The sequence below is a fragment of the Sciurus carolinensis genome, chromosome 9 (assembly GCF_902686445.1).
Source record: "Sciurus carolinensis chromosome 9, mSciCar1.2, whole genome shotgun sequence".
Classification (NCBI taxonomy): domain Eukaryota; kingdom Metazoa; phylum Chordata; class Mammalia; order Rodentia; family Sciuridae; genus Sciurus; species Sciurus carolinensis.
This window is the reverse complement of record NC_062221.1, coordinates 127,806,929-127,821,278: the sequence shown is the minus strand read 5'-3', so window position 1 is coordinate 127,821,278 and position 14,350 is coordinate 127,806,929. Positions and strand designations below refer to the sequence as shown.

The 14,350-nt window shown below is 36.9% G+C and overlaps 1 protein-coding gene across 1 annotated transcript; it reads left to right on the top strand.

The window, feature by feature from the left end:
- The first annotated feature begins 601 nt into the window (after window positions 1-601).
- On the top strand, window positions 602-1,366 carry LOC124992484 (keratin-associated protein 24-1). Its single transcript, XM_047563269.1, has one exon. The coding sequence runs from the start codon at window positions 602-604 to the stop codon at window positions 1,364-1,366; it is 765 nt and encodes a 254-aa protein (XP_047419225.1).
- Window positions 1,367-14,350: the final 12,984 nt, after the last annotated feature.

Sequence of the window (14,350 nt, the reverse complement as noted above, 5' to 3'; positions counted from 1 at the left end):
TTGTCACCAGTTTGCATCCTAACACACATAAGAGGACAGCAGATGTTTGGGGAAGCTGATCATTTTTCTTAATACATCATTGTCCTATCCTCTCTTTTGAGCAACAGTGTCCAGACAGCCAAACCATCCAACTCATTTTAGACTGTAGGATCAAAACCCTGCAGTATTTCTGCACTATTCAAAAGACTGAAAAAATGCAGGCCTCTTGCTTTATTTATAGAATCCTTGTTAACCTTTTAATAACAATGCTGCAGAAGTCCAAGGATACATGAACTCTTGTTAACCACTGATGGACACATGAGGGTTTGCCTATTAACACTGAAATCACTATTCACTGAAGCTGTGGCCTACAGATGATGCGTGATACGTGATAGTTAAAGTGGTGATTATGAATACCTTGAAGAATCAAAATAAACTTATTTTTGTATAAGCATGAAGACATTAACAGTTGTGGATACACAACACAATAATGAGATGTTGCCACATTATTGTCCAAGGCAGAGAGAAGGAAGAGACTGAAAAGGCTCCCAGCAATCTCCAGGGAAGATATATAAGAGTCCTCCAGTCACTGCCGCACACATCTGCATGAACACCACTGAGCATGCACTCGGGCTCCATGTCTCTTCTGGGCTACCCTGGGCTGTGCAGTGCTACATCCCACAGCACTCACTGTTACGTCCCAGTGACTACTCCCGTTGCTCTTTGCTCTAATGATGTGAACTCTACCTTTGGACACTACTTACCCAGTAGCTACCAAGGAAATCTCTGGCTCCTAGACCACTGCCAAGAATCCTACTGTGAAGTGCCAAGCTGTGAATCTCCCAGCTGTGAGCCCAAGACCTGCACCGCAGACTGTGGCTCCACAAACTCCTGTGTGCCCTGCAACTCCCCATCCACAGGCCAAGTCGTCCGTGCCTGCGAGCCTACCAACATCAAATCCGGCACCAGCTGCAGCCCATGTACCTGGAACAAGGGGTATGTATCCAAATGTCACACACCCACTCCATGTCTATCCAGAGCCTGCCAGACACTCCCAAATGGCTCCAACTGCTTTGGGCAGCTCAACTACTTACCTAAGAATTTTCATCCTTTAATCAGCCACTGTCGACCAGGTTGTTTGGGGTATAGAAGCTACCAAGATTTTGGCTTCATCTCCAGTGGCTCCTCACCATCATGTTATATTGCCAGCAGCTACCAACCCCAAAGTTATTTAATCAGAAATTGCCAGTATTCAAATTATGGGCCTGTGAGCTGTCGACCACTGAGCTATTTATCTAGAAACTTCCGATCTCTGAGCTGTATACCCAGTACCTTTCCACCTCTGAGGTACTTATGCAGTGGCAGCAGACCTTTGAATTGCTATTGACCAACGGAAAGCATTTACAGGATCTTTGAACTGTAGAATCCTTAATATTCTGCTGAATCACTTTACATGTCTCCAGAAGCTTGATACATTAACTTCAAATAGAACAGAACCACAGCTGTTACTGTCGCAGAGATTTTTCTTTTCTGTTGCTTTGTTAATATCCTTTGTGTTAAAAGCTTATCCTCTAGGTAGGGTTATCGAAGATGGACCATGTTGGACTTACTGAAGAGAATTCACATGAAATACAACCATCAATCTCCAGGTTCCTTACATTGGTTGAAACTCACGTACCTGCCAGTGCAACTATCACTGACCTTTTTTTCAGTAAGTGGGGCTTCCTTGGTTTGATGACTGATTTCAGCATGCAAGTTCTTTCAGAAGGTTTTGCTCCTTCTCAACAATTTCATCTGCTGCCTAACTAGCATCTTGCTAGTGAACTGAAAAATAGCATTATCTTAAACCTACTAAGTGGAGTTATTTCTTCCTTACTCTACTGATTGTATACAAAGCAAATAGCAATGGCCAACTTGAGCTCAAATACAGAAGAATTCAGGAAATCTTCATCAAAGAAGTCATTAAACATAGGATCTGCTGGCACTTGGGTTTTGCCCTTAATGCCTGGGAAAAAGCCTCAGACGTGACTGAAGTATGGAAGTTATTTGTTGAAAGAATGACAAAATAGTATTGCAGACTTTTTAAGAGTAGTGTTGTTCTATGCTCAGGATTCTCCTCTAATCCTGCCCTACTGGATAACTGCATTCTGATTCTGGAAAAGGTCTGGGATCTCGATTAAAAAACAAATTTCTATGTAGAAATGATGACTGTCCTTGTGCTTTATTTCATATTCACTAATGTTTATCCATGTTCTGGGAAAAATGCTTATTATTATTATTATTCATCTAAATTAAAAATATGAGGAAGGTTAAATATGAAGTTCCAAACACTTGATTTGTTTGGTTTTGTCTCTACCACGTTGAGTGTATTTCTTGTAGAATGTCTGTGATAGATTTTGACATGAGGAAAATGGGGAAATATTTACAAAATAAAACAATTTAATATAAAGTACTTAAATGTACATACATTTCTCTCACCAAATATGTGGGTTAATTAATTAATCATAGATAAAATTTGGGAAATTAAATAGATATAATATTGAATCCCATGAGAAGTGTTTAAGACCTACAAGTTTCTTACCCATAAAAATGGATTCAAAACCATCTTTCTAGGTAGTAAGAAAAGCATAATAAATATTCTAATTATTTTTATAAGGAAAAACAAAATCATGTCTAAAGGCAAATAAAATGTTATTTGGAGATGAATGTAACTGAAGATTGGAAGGGTAGAGAAAGAACACCAATATCAATATTCAAGACCTAAAATTAAAACTTCAAAAACATACACATGAAGTTGTCCTGCTACTTGGCAGTCAGTATTTGCCTACTGTGGAGAGCAAAGTCTTTAGAAGAAATGTTAGTGTACTTCTGCTTGAACTTGTCTGAGGACAATCAAGCCACTCCTTTGTGAGTTCACTCAATTTTCAGAGAATTCTGTATACTGAAAATTTCTTCTTTATGTTAGTAAAAATACAATTGTCCTTAGAAACCATTGATGGATCATAAAAGACTAATTCTAAAGGTAACATAGGACAGGTGATCAAGTGTTTAAAAACAATCACTGTGTGTCCCTGCTGAGCATTCAGTTGTTCAAACTGAACACAGGTTCCTCTTTTCAGACTCTAATGGGAAGATCATTTTCTGAGACATTGACTGGGACTCTTTGGGGATATCAAAATTTATAGATCTTATTTCCAAGAACTATTCAGAGAAGTAATATACTGAAGCAAGCACAACACTGTCTCAACCATGCTAAGAATAACAAAAGATCCTAAGGGAGAACACTTGGTGATGGGGTGCTGCCTTGGTGGTGAAGTGACAGGGGACTGAGTTCTAGATGATGGTAAAAGAGAGGCTGTGTGATGGGTGAATTTGAAGAGTTACAGATAAGCTGTGACCAGAGGAAAAAAAACAAAGTATCATCAGAGAAAAAATGGAAAGAAAATATAGGACATTTGATCAAGGACCTTGAAAAGGAAGATTTTCTCATATAAGAACAAGCAAATAAGCAGTAGGAAAGGACTTAAAATCAGCATACTACAGAGATACAGCCACACCAAAGTTAATAGTTGCTCAATTCACAATAGCCAGGTTGTGGAACCAACCTAGATGCCCTTCAATTGATGAATGGATAGAGAAACTGTGGTATATATATATACAATGGAATACTACTCAGTCATAAAAAATAATAAAATTATGACATTTGCAGGTAAATGGATGAAATTGGAGAATATCATGCCAAGTGAGATAAGCCAATCTCAAAAAACTAAAGGACAAATGATCTCACTGATAAGCGGATGATGACACATAATGGGAGGTGAGAGGGGGACAAGAATGGAGGAAGGAGGGACTGTATAAAGAGGGAAAAGAGAGGTGGGGGGAAGGAAAAAAAATAACAGAATGAATCAAAAACTATTACCCTAGGTAAATGTATGATTACACAAATGGTATGCCTCTACTTCATGTACAAACAGAGAAACAAGATGTATTCCATTTGTTTACAATAAAAATAAATTAAAAAATAAGCAGTAGGTATAAAATCAAATATTTGTAAATATGGTCATATCAAAATTGTGTGGAAATGAAAGATATCCTAGAGAAATAAAAAAATTAAAAGAGTGCTGAAGCATATGAGAACTCTCTGAATTTACTGCTCAATTTTTTCCCTAATTATTAACCTTAAAAAAAAATCTATCAATGAAAAAGTAAAATTAAAAAAAGAAACAAAAAATTGCAAAAATAAAGAATTCAGAAAAAATATGTTCACAGGAACAAAAATTATATTCTAAAATATTCTACAAATAAAAAAATAACTGACTCAATAGAAAATAAATAATAAGAGCATGACTAATAAAAATTATTAATAAAAATATTGAAAAATTTCAATCTCACTATTAATTATAAATACAAGACATTATTTTTCACCATTCATTTAATGAATATTTTTCAGGTGGTTGTACTTCACACTGTATAGCTATTCACCTGTGAGTCACTTACTAGCCATCCTAGTCAGCCCATCAGCTATCACAGAACCATACCTCGGTTTAGGTTACCTCTTACTTTACTTAATAATGGCTCCAAAGCAGAAGAACACTGATGCTGTCAATTGTATGACAGCATATGGTATAATTGTTGCATTTTTTATTAGTTGTTAATTGCTTTCTGAATCTAATTTATAGGTTAATTTTTAGCAATATCAGAAAAATCATAGTAAATATAGAATTGGGAACTACCTGCAGTTTAGGGACTCCAATGGGAGGCTTGGAATCTATGCTCTGTGGGTAAGAGGCAACTACTGGGCTCATTTCAGCCCTCCCTGGACACCAAAAAGCTAAAACCATAGAAAGTCCAATGCATCTGATTTAAAAAGAAATAAGAAAAGTCCACAAATGTGAGAATATGAAATAATCTGTAACTAAGCATACTAAGAAATATTTTACAACAAATAAAAAAAGCGACTAGACTAATATGAATTAATATGATAAAAGGAATATAGTAAATCAAGATTTATAGAAATATAAAGCATGACATTTTATGTATAAACACACAAATAAGCATTTCTCTGTGTAATATATATTTACTCTACTGTACTATAACATATAAAATAAACACTATGAAGACACAACCTAAATAAAAACATATTAGCTTCAGGAGAGTTTTAGAAATGAGATTGAAGATTTTGGAAGTGATTTTTAGACTTAACAAGTATGGTTTGATTACCCTTGTATTTAAAAAAAATTATAAGCCAAAGGAAATAGTACTGAGAAATGAAGTTGGTCCTGACCTCTGATTTGATAAATTACATAATCAGTAACTTCATCCACGCTACTGTTAATGAGAATATTGAATAGCAAAACGACAGGGGCATCGGTTCCCTGCAGCACTACCATCTAGAATGAGAATCCACCTACATCTGTTCTGTCAAATTTCAGTTAGACAAAGAACATGCTTAATAAAAAAAATGTTATGCCCATAATTCCAGTGCAAACTAATTCATCAACTTCAGCTACTTTGTACTTAAAATTACACAAACAAAACTTTTCTTTCCTTGAATTTTACTGTACAACCTCCAACGCCTTCTGTCTCCCAAAAAAAAAACAAGTCTATTTGTCATTATATAATAAGAAAATTATTTAGGAGGGAATTTTATGTTTACAGATTTAGAATATTACTTTCCACTGATGTAAACACATTACATACCAAATATAATGAATATGTCCAACTCTTTGTTATGCTTTTCCCTCTGCCTTTTATATGCAGCAAAGAGTAAAGTGGAATACTTATATACCTAGTGTCCTAAATGCCATCAATCACACACACTCTACCATGCCATTTATGTAATGTACAATCCATTTGATGAATGATTAAATTCTGTCTTAATTTATATGCTTGGCAGTTTGAGCTCAGATGATGAGCAATTTATAACAAAGTTCAAAGAGTTGATAAAGCTACTGCATTTGACACACCACCAAAAGCCTTAACATGCTGCCCAACTTTTACATTTGCTTCTGCCTGCCATCTTGAAGCTGTATTATTGGTTGCTACTTTTTTAACCTTTCTTTCATATTTTGCATTTTCTGACCAGTGTATCAAATGCACATAATTTCTAAAACCAATGTAAATTTAATGGGTTTCTAAACGTTTTTGTTATCTTGAGTTCAATGGTATATTTTTCTCTGAGTTCTCCACAAAATACATCAAATTTTCATCATACAATGAGTGTACCTAAGATCTACTAAAGGACACTGGATGCCAACTACCAGTAGTCCCTCAAAGAGCTACAGTCTCAACAGACGAGCAACGAATGGAGTTGACACTGCCAACATGGAGAAGAGATTCAAAATTAAGGAACTATGTGTTCACTCATAACTCCAGAACTGAATGACTTATGCTGAAATTTCGATCCCAGGACCTGCTGAAACCAAGGTTCCTAGATGCCTTTAAAGTCAATCAGAGGAGGAATGAATCCTTCGTCAGAAGTGTCTCACAGCTGATAAAATTTCTTGAGTTCAGAAAACTCTGGTTGATGCTCTTGTTGACTCATTTCAGGGCCATTTTTTTTAAATGAAAAATTATATAGATGTAGAAATTCATTTAAAAATTTTTTTAAACCAGAAATAAATGATCTCTGAATTTCCATTTACATTCTGATACTTAACAATAAAAATTATTTTAAAGTTTCTTTATTTAAAGAGTACAGATTGTATGTAAATCTAAAAGTATTTCTTTCAGTGAGAAAGAATAAATATTCTAAGTCCATAATTGTATCCTTCAAGAAATAATTATGACAAATATACTTGTTATTGCTGGGACCATGACTTTTTACCACGAAACATTGCTCACCTGGAGTGTGAGCACTAAGGGGGATTAAAGATCCTACTAATAAAGAATCTGCTGTTTTAAAAAATCAATCTGCATCTCTGCTCAGTAATTTCTGTTACGCAGCAAGCTTTTCTGAGTTGTTTTCTCTTGAGTAGTCAACACATCGGATCTGTCATTTGTATCACAAGCGCTGAGTGCAGGTAATCTTGAGTAACTATGAGAACCACTAGCTGACAGACTCAAAGTTCTTCTTTGCTCACATATTGTATGTGGGTGGTCCCATGACCCACATGTCAGAAGTGAAGCAAAGCAATTGTAGATGAAGGTTAATCTTGAATCTGCCACTTACACGTTCTATCACTCAAGTTGTCATTTAACCCTCTGGGTCTTTTTAAAGTAAGGGGTTTTCTAAGAAATAAGATAGTGTATAAAATGTTGTGAGACAATGCCTGGGATTTGATCTCAACAAAAGACAATACTGTACATGTTTAAAAATCAAGAGACCAGAAGCTCATCAAGTTTACAAACTTTTTCCTAACCCAAAGTAGTAGAGCTAGTTAGTAGGGAAAGTAGAACCAGACTCTACATTCCCTTTGTTCCAGTTCAGTGTATTAGCAGGGACAGTCTTCTCTCAGCAATGGTTCCTATGAGGTAAGATTCTCTCCTAAATAGCATTTTGCCTCTCTCTAACTCTTTGTTCACCCAGCCTCTGGAGAGGTGAAGTAACTTTATGATTGATAAGTGCAGGAAGAGTACTTGGATCTATGCCTCTTACTCTTGGCCTTCCCCCTCTTGGAAGTTCCTCTTTTATTTTTGACCAAACTGCCGACAGGATGTGCAGTCTCACTGTTTTTCCCATCATGGAAAACTTCTCCTACTCCCATGACACCCCAATATTGGTAAATCGACTTCCAGAGTTCAGTGTTAGCAAGGTCATTTGCTCTAACAGACTTCATTCTACAATTTAGTCTCTGATGATAACAAAGGTGATTATGTGTTCTCTATGTACAAATTGTATCAGTCCCAAAGAGTTCATAACCCAGTTAGTAACAAAGAGTGGTTTCTCAGAGCTCCACCAAAGGATTTCCTAAAGTACGTCACACAGTTTATCACTTAAGGGAAGATGATACATACACTAATAAATTTCTAATTAATAAATATACAAGACAGATATCATTACCCTAGGTACATGTATGATTATACGAATATGAATCTACATCATGTACAACCACAGAAACAAAATGATGTACCCCATTTGTGTACAAAGAATCAAAATGCAGTCTGTAAAAAATTTTAAAAATTAATTAAATAACTTAAAAATTTTAAAAAATAAAGATATGTTCACACCACCAGGGTACAATCACAAAGAGCTTGTGGTATAAAGTAGGTCAGATAAAAACACTCTGTGCCATCTCTTGACTTTTTTTCTATTGTTTTTATCATAACTAGGAAGTGAATTGAAGTCGGAAGATATTTATTTCATAGACTGTGGACATGTCTTTTATAGTTTTTAATCTAATGTTATAGGAAAAGTAGATGATTAAATGAGAAGTATATGAGGGGAGTGAAAATCTTTGAGACCCAATAAAATTATTAAAACTCTCCAAACATAGGTACTGGGAAATCGGTCAGTGCCTATTACACATCATTTGATGTTGGAGAATGTGTAAATTGAAGGAAAAAAGTCAAGAACATTGAGTCTTCCATATACATGAACTGTAACTCCAGGCTAGGACGTTGTCCAAAGGTACTGACCCACAGGAATTTCCAACACACACAGCAAAACAGTACTTGTGTGAATGAGTCCAATGCAAGTAGTATCTACAAAAGGGAAAGAGTTAAAAAATTGGATTCAAAATGAGAGTAAAATCTTTTAAAGATTACCTTATAGAACTTAGAAATCGTAGGTGTGACCTTGTGTGAATCCAAGGATATGAATAAACAAAAACGAATTTTCAAGAAGAAAGGCTTAGTTTGGACAACAGAGCTCCTGATTCACAGTTTAGAACACACAGTATGTAGCACTGCCATGAATCAGAGAATGTGGGGAGAAAGGAGACAGAGAGGGTAAAAGGGTAGGAAGGAGAGGGGAGGGCAAGGGACAGGGGATAAGGGAAAGAATAAGAAAAAACAAGAAAGGGAAGGGATATTTATTTAAGCCTTTTTCAGGAATTCCTCCTCATCCCAATATGAGAAATATCAACTTCAAAAATTCATTACCTGGTCAACCCATTAAACTAGAGATGCCCTCAAACTGAACATTAAAAATCTCATGCAATCCCTGGCCTCTCCCACAGTGGACCAAATCTAATTTCAGGATTCTTTTTCTGTGGACCATTGATAAATTTGAATCCTTATAAAATCCAATGGAGTTTGTGAAGTGTATCTTGGAACCAAATAAAAGCAATAACGATGCTAACATTATGAAAAATCCTGAGTAGATATGTGAGCTAATAGATTTCTGTGTATATGCATATATATGCCTTTTCGTTTTTTCTTAAACCTGTGCATGCATCTGGAAGTCCTAGTTGCACTGTTCTGCAAAATATATATTTACCACTATGGTTTTAATTATCTGTTTAGCACATGGGTAGAAAAACAACAATAGTGTGTCAATCTCCATAACTAAGGGAATGGTTGATAAAAAAGACAGGATTTGGTCTGAATACTTGATTCATTTTTTTTCTTGTCTCTTTTGAAATATAGGTAATGGAGATTTTAAGCATAACAGTATGATCTGGCCTGAGGCATAAAACATCTACATTTCTTGTTGCTTTCAGGTAAAATACAGTACTGTTATAAAATATTAATAGAAGCATAATATGAAAACACAAGTATTCTAGGGAACTAGTCTGACAGCTCCATTTGACAGGAACCCTGATGGGTTTCAAGGAAGCCATCTCTGCTCATTCCAGAAGCCTGGACTCATTAGAGTACATAGTCCTGACCAACCTGAAACTGGAGGTAGAAGTGGGAGAAGGACTCTAGAAGGTCCAGAGAGAAAACACCCATGCTGTGTGAGGACACAAAACCAGCCCAAATCCTTCTTCTTTAATCTGAACTTAGGGCCTGATTTTACACTCACTATTCCAAAACAGGCCCATGTTCTAAGCTAATCAACAGCCCAACTTGAGATCCAAATCCCTAGAAATGCCAATGGCAGCCTGCTCTAAAGTCAGCTGCTAAAGGCAGAGGGTCTTCATGATCAAATGGGTTGGGAGAATCAGGGAGCCAGGTTGACAGGAACCCTGGGCTGGTTTTATGTCTGTGTCCAATTTCATAGAAAGGCCATGCATTTTACTATCCTGGGAGAAGCAAAGCCTAAAGGTAATTCCAGTGAGTATTTTAGTTTGGTGCGTCAAAATTCCCAACCAATGGGCTGTTTTAAGTGAATGGTCTTGTACTTGAAGGTCATTTGGATGGGTGCCAGCCGACCTGTGGGTCAGCATACCTGCCTGTGGGAAGTGGAGACAGTGTGGCAGGTCAGGGAAGCCAAGTCAAGCAGATGGCTGGACACAAGGAAAGCAGCACCTGGTCATACAAGGGAACTAGTCTTCGGGTCAGGACACCATTTTCTAGTTTTGGTTGTAACACTACATAGTTGTGTGGCCAAGTTAGTAACACATTGTCTCTCTGGAACTCAGTTCCCTTCCAGTAAAACAAGGAGGTTGAATTTAATGAGCATTTACACTTCTAAAATATGATGATTCTATCATTCTAGACATAGCATGTTAAAATTTTTATGATGTTTGACTCTGTCTGCTTTAAGTGCTCCCTGCCCAATGTGCTTATCAGAATCCACCCAAGCCTCGTCAGTGTCTTTTAATGATACAGGCATATTTTAATTACATGTGGCAAATAAACTATTAAATTGTGAGAGATGCATTTAGTTCTGTTAAGCATTTGTTATTAAATTGCCAAGAGTTACCAATAGAAGTCTTATATCCATCTTACATATTTCCTTAAGACATTGCATTTAGGCTAATGTTAATTTACATCTCAAGGGGAGAAAAACACAGGATATGTTATGGGAAGGACTATAATCAGAATTTCCTCTCTGAGCTGATTTTTCTATGGAGAACCTGCAAATTGCAGTCATTTCAACTCGCAGGCTCCACCCCTCTTATAAAACATGCTTCCTAAGTACACTAGCAAAACCTGCCCTGCCTTAGGCCAGGTTGTTAAAGCTTTTCACTAGATACTAGCCTCTCTGTCTGGGGATCTGATTTCACAACTGAACACACTGAATGTCATAATAAGGTAATAAGAAGTTAGGCGGTAAGGCTGCCCATTTAATCTCTACAATTTATTACCCTTTTAAAAAAGTGACATAAAAATGTCTGTCGTAGTTTTGTAGACAGCACCTTAGCTGGAATTTGGTTGGGCTGGGATAGGGACAACTTCCCACAGTAGTGAGGCCTACCAATTAATATATTCCTTCTTGAGGGGAAGCTCCCGAGAGAGTGTCTATTTCTTTTTAAAGCCAAAAAATAAAAGGAAAATGCAAACAAAGAAAGAGCAGGCAGGCCGATAGATGCAATCATCAAACTTAGAAACTCAACAAATGCTGAGGATCAGAAATGTATTATAGCCAGGTACCAGAATATAAATTGATCAAGAGGAAGATCGGAGAGCAGCAGAGGATGCCACCAGTAGATTGTCTGTAAACAGTGTGATATTTTACAGGCTAAGAAGAAGCAATGTGGAGAATTTTTACTTAGTTCTAAAACTGTGAGCTTTGGTTGCTAGGTCACTGTGAGGAATGATATTTCAATATAAGGCAAGAACTAGTAATTCTCTCCCCACCTACCTTCCATCTTTCTCCTTTCCTCTCATTATTCTTGCCTGGAGACAACATTAGTTGTAAAATTAGGTATTAGATTGAAAAATAAGCTAATCTTGTGCAACAGGTATACTTGTGAAGGTTTTTTTTTTTTTTAACATTTTACTTCTAGAAGCACTATTGAGTACCAGTCTGCCCATGTGATTTAATCAGTCTTGATGAAGAGACAATCTGACATGTTCTAGAGCTCATTTGAATATTGAATGAGTCTCCATCTATCAGCTGCGAACCCAGAATGATTCGATAATGACCATCTGGAAGAACTTTTCCTGAATGTATATGGTATGCCTGACATTCGATGACTACTCAGAATCCATGCAGGAAAACAGAAAGCATGACACTTTAATGCGGAGAATTACTTGCAAACGTATCAGAGAACTGGAAAGACAAAAGAGAAATGCCCAAATGGCAGGGATAGTGACTGCAGAGGCAGCCCCATGCCTGGAGTCAGGGACAAAGGGATGAAGTTGGGTATTAGAATCTAGAATGTTCTAGGCCAGTGGGATTTCAGCCTTCTGAAGAAAGACCCAGTGAAATATTAACCCAGGACCCTGTGAATCTGGATCAGACTTCTAAGGCAGGGCTGCTGTTGGGACAGTGCTAGATTCCTGATAGGGTGGGGAGGGAGGGATTTCATGTCACTAGTTTTACTAAGCAGAACGGAGACTGGAACCCATTGCCAGCCTCAAGGAGATGTTAATTAGAACAAAAAACCAAAGCAAGCAAGCCCCTTCTCCTCTCCCTGCCTTCCAGCTGCACCCTACTGCCACCACCACCCGACCCATTGATGGAATCTTACAGACAGTCACTGAGAGAGGAGAAATGTGTGTTAGAGATAGATTCTTCTCTGTCAGAGCCTCCCAAAGCCCAGTCCACAATGACAGCTTTAAAACCAAGAGACAGCAGTTTCACAACCATCGCAGACTGAATGTTCTGAGCTCAAGTTAACTGTCTATGCTACACATTTATCATTCATTTAATTACCTCTGGACAAAGATTTTTCCCTTCAGGAAGAAAATACTTTAGGATTTTGCTGTTCTTGCCTGAAAGGCCTATGATGGGAGTCTCCACAGGATACCAATGTTGGCAAAAAAATGAGTGAGTTTTAGGATAGACACACACTGTGATGAATCTCTCTCTGAATGATATTATAAAATAGAATTATACATATTATATATAATGTATTTATTATAATATTATAAAATTATATTTTATAATTTCATTTCAGTGTAAAGAGGTCTGTTTCAAAAGAAAGACTGGCCTATTGTTACAAATGAGTAAACATGCCAAACATAAGCCTCAAATTAGAATTGCATGACTTAAAAAATGAGTTCCATAATATAACCTCCATGTCTTCTCAACCACTCTTCTATGTTTGTATGGAGTCTTAGGCTTTTGCTATCATAAAAACCATTTGGAACTTATGTGTTAGACTGGGATGGTGATCCAAAATGTAGTATTTCTTTTCATTATCAATTTCAGAACAATCGAAAGCTAACATAAAGGAGTTGAAAAAAGAAGAGTGAACTGGTGTTTATACTTCAAAAATTTCTACTCTTAGAGACATGTTCTGTTTAAGGAAAGGGTTCTTTCTGACATTAAATCCAAAATTATATAGATTGACCTATTGCTATATACTGTTTATCTCCCCTGCACGCACACACACACACACACACACACACACACACACACACACACAAACTAAACTCATATGTTGAAATCCTAACCACCAAGTTGGTGGTTTTAAGACAGAAAGGGTTGAGATGCTTAAGTCATAAGAAAGAATTCTTATGCATGAGATTAGTGACCTTATGAGGCTTGTGAGAGCCACATTGTCCCTTCCACCATGTAAGAACACAGCAAGATGTAAGCAGTATCAAACAAGTAGAGAGCCTGAGCTGTCACTAGATTGGCCTCTACCTTGATCTCAGACTCCCCACACTTCAGAATTGTAAGAAATGAGTTCCTCTTGCTCATCACCCACCCAATTGATGGCATTTTTGTTATAGCACCCTACTGACATATACCCTTGTCCAACCCAAATGGAGTAGAACTCATCTAGAAAAGGAGCAAGCAGGATCACTGGAGACCCATTCACTTTATAGGAACAGCATGGCAGAGCTGAAGCTATTGAGAGGAAGGAGAGCAGGTACTGACCAAGGTGTGCCCAGTTCCTTATCCAAACTCATCAGATAAGAAAATCTCCTTCTGTCATCCTAAGGAGCATAGGGGCACCAAGAGCTTCATCCTAATGAAACCACCTGCCACATGGAACTGTTTTAGGGAGGAAGTCATTCTCTATACACCTGACTCCATTAGATAACCATGACAACTCTCTCGCCTCCAAATCTTCAGGGTCTAAGTCACTGTTTTACAATTAATAGTCCCTTAACGAAAATTTATTGAATGTATTAAGCAGATTACTTCTTGGGTTTATAGCAATGTATATGTTTAGAAAACATTAATTAAGACTTGTTTTATATTAACTAGTAGCGTTACTTTGGGCAAGTCTTTTGACATCTCTAGACCTCAATCAGTCATCAGTCATGTGAATTATAGGCCTAAACTTAAATGAATTCTGAAATCTTTTCTAATAGTTCCACAATTCTATTAGTCTTCTCATTAAATATTTGTATAATCCATGGTTGCTTTTGTGACATAGAGCCTATGACTCAAACAAATGCTAAAATGAATTTGTTCAGTGTA

Coding starts and splice junctions, on each gene's coding strand:
- LOC124992484 (XM_047563269.1), top strand. CDS start 602: ATGCACTCGGGCTCCATGTCTCTTCTGGGCTACCCTGGGCTGTGCAGT.